The 2028-nt window shown below is 34.9% G+C and overlaps 1 protein-coding gene across 1 annotated transcript; it reads left to right on the top strand.

Moving 5' to 3' along the window:
- Positions 1–6: 6 nt before the first annotated feature.
- Positions 7–1698, top strand: LOC109591809 (polyhomeotic-like protein 2; the record flags this gene model as incomplete). The annotated part of the gene is made up of 2 exons (XM_020007449.1): positions 7–22; positions 1011–1698. Coding segments are annotated over 2 exons (321 nt in total), but the record flags the coding sequence as incomplete, so codon positions are not given.
- Positions 1699–2028: the final 330 nt, after the last annotated feature.

Genomic DNA, 2028 nt, shown 5'->3' with positions numbered 1-2028 from the left:
ACTCCTTCCACTGCAGTAGTAGGTGAGGACATTATTTTGTGGAGAAGAAACTTTTAAAATTCGTAAAAAATCTAATCTTGATCGGAATAAGCTCAAACTTGCTATACAACATAAAAACATGTATATGTATCAGGGAATGTTATAAAAATGGAAAAGTCACAACTTTTCATTTTTGCCAAAATTTGGCTCATGACCCTGTACTATAGTACAGGGACTTTGGCCCAATTTTAGAGAAACTTTAAAAATTCATAAAAAATTCAATTTTGATCGGAATCAGCTTAAACTTTCTACACAACATAAGAGCATGTATATGTATCAGGGAATGTTATAAAAATTGAGAATTCTCTACTTTTCATTTTTGCCAAAATTTGGCTCATGACCCTGTACTATAGTACAGGGACTTTGGCCCGATTTTGGAGAAACTTTAAAAATTCATAAAAAATTCAATTTTCATCGGAATCAGCTTAAACTTTCTACACAACATAAGAACATGTATATGTATCAGGGAATGTTATAAAAATGGAGAATTCCCTACTTTTCAATTTTGGCAAAATTTGGCCTGAGACCATGTACTATAGTACAGGGACTTTGGCCGATTTTGGAGAAACGTTAAAAATTCATAAAAAATCCAATTTTGATCGGAATCAGCTCAAACTTGCTACACAGTATAAGAACATGTATATGTACCAGGAAATATTATAAAAACGGAGAATTCTCTACTTTTCATTTTTGGCGAAATTTGGCCCAAGACCATGTACTATAGTACAGGGACTTTGGCCCGATTTTGGAGAAACTTTAAAAATTCATAAAAAATCCAATTTTGATTGGAATCAGCTCAAACTTTCTACACAACATAAGAACATGTATATGTATCAGGAAAAGTTATAAAAATGTAGAATTCCCTACTTTTAATTTTTGATGAAATTTAGTCAAAGACCATGTAGGGACTTTGGCCAAATTTTGTCTAAAATGACTCACTTTTTATCCTGTCTTCTCTCTCTCCCTTTTAGATTCATCAGACTTCATACCTAGGAGATCAAGAAGGAGCACTCATCGCAAACACGTCGGCCATAGAACGGAGCTAGGGACCTTCACCCACAAACCCTCCCAATGGGACGCAGAAGAGGTATCTCAGTTCCTTCAGCTCCAAGGATATGGCCAGTACTCCGAGTCTTTCTCAAACAACGAGATCGACGGACAGAGCATGTTCCTACTACGTGAGCATCACCTCATGGAGAGGTTCCAGATGAAACTAGGACCAGCCCTCACTTTAATTAACATCATCAGTCGTCTTAGACACCCGCCCACGAGTTGAAACTATTTTCTGTATAAAAGCCACACCAACCCAAATAGTACATTTTCCTTTCACTAAAACCTTTTCTCTCTCTTCCTCCCTCTCTCTCTCTCTAACAGCCAATCTTGACACTGTACACGTATAATTATTACAGGTCCTACTAAAAAAGGAGCATGTTTACTTATGAAACGAGAGTTTTGAAATAATGTGGTACAAATGCAGTATCCCACCAACCAGCAACATGTGTTTTATGTAATTTATTATTATTATTATTATTATTATTATTATTAATATGAAAAGTTCTTTTTCTTATACAGATTGTCACTTTGATGTATACCTTATGATTTTTGTTACCACTGCACTGTACATGTATATTGTTTTATGATGATGATGCTCTTGTTTTATACAATAATGATACATTGCCCCATGGCAAAGATAGCCTTGTTGCTAGATGGCTACTAAATTTGTATAAAAACTTTATGTCATGCATATTATCAGCACAATTTGGAGTAGCAAGAATGATACAAAATATCCTATTCATTGCAAAACCTCAGACAAATTTTTCAGTAGAATTCTTACAGTGATTTGGTCACTTTTGGAGAAAATTTTGATTACATTATTGTGAGGGTGCTAATGATATTCATTGCCAGTGCTATGCATGCAATGTCTGTTATTTGCTACTCTTCATATCATGAAAGCAGCAGCAACTCTTCTTCTCTTTCTCACACTAGCTG

This window comes from Amphimedon queenslandica, unplaced genomic scaffold (assembly GCF_000090795.2).
Source record: "Amphimedon queenslandica unplaced genomic scaffold, v1.1 AMPQUscaffold_7165_Cont20881, whole genome shotgun sequence".
Classification (NCBI taxonomy): Eukaryota; Metazoa; Porifera; class Demospongiae; order Haplosclerida; family Niphatidae; genus Amphimedon; species Amphimedon queenslandica.
This window is presented reverse-complemented; position numbering and strand designations above follow the sequence as displayed.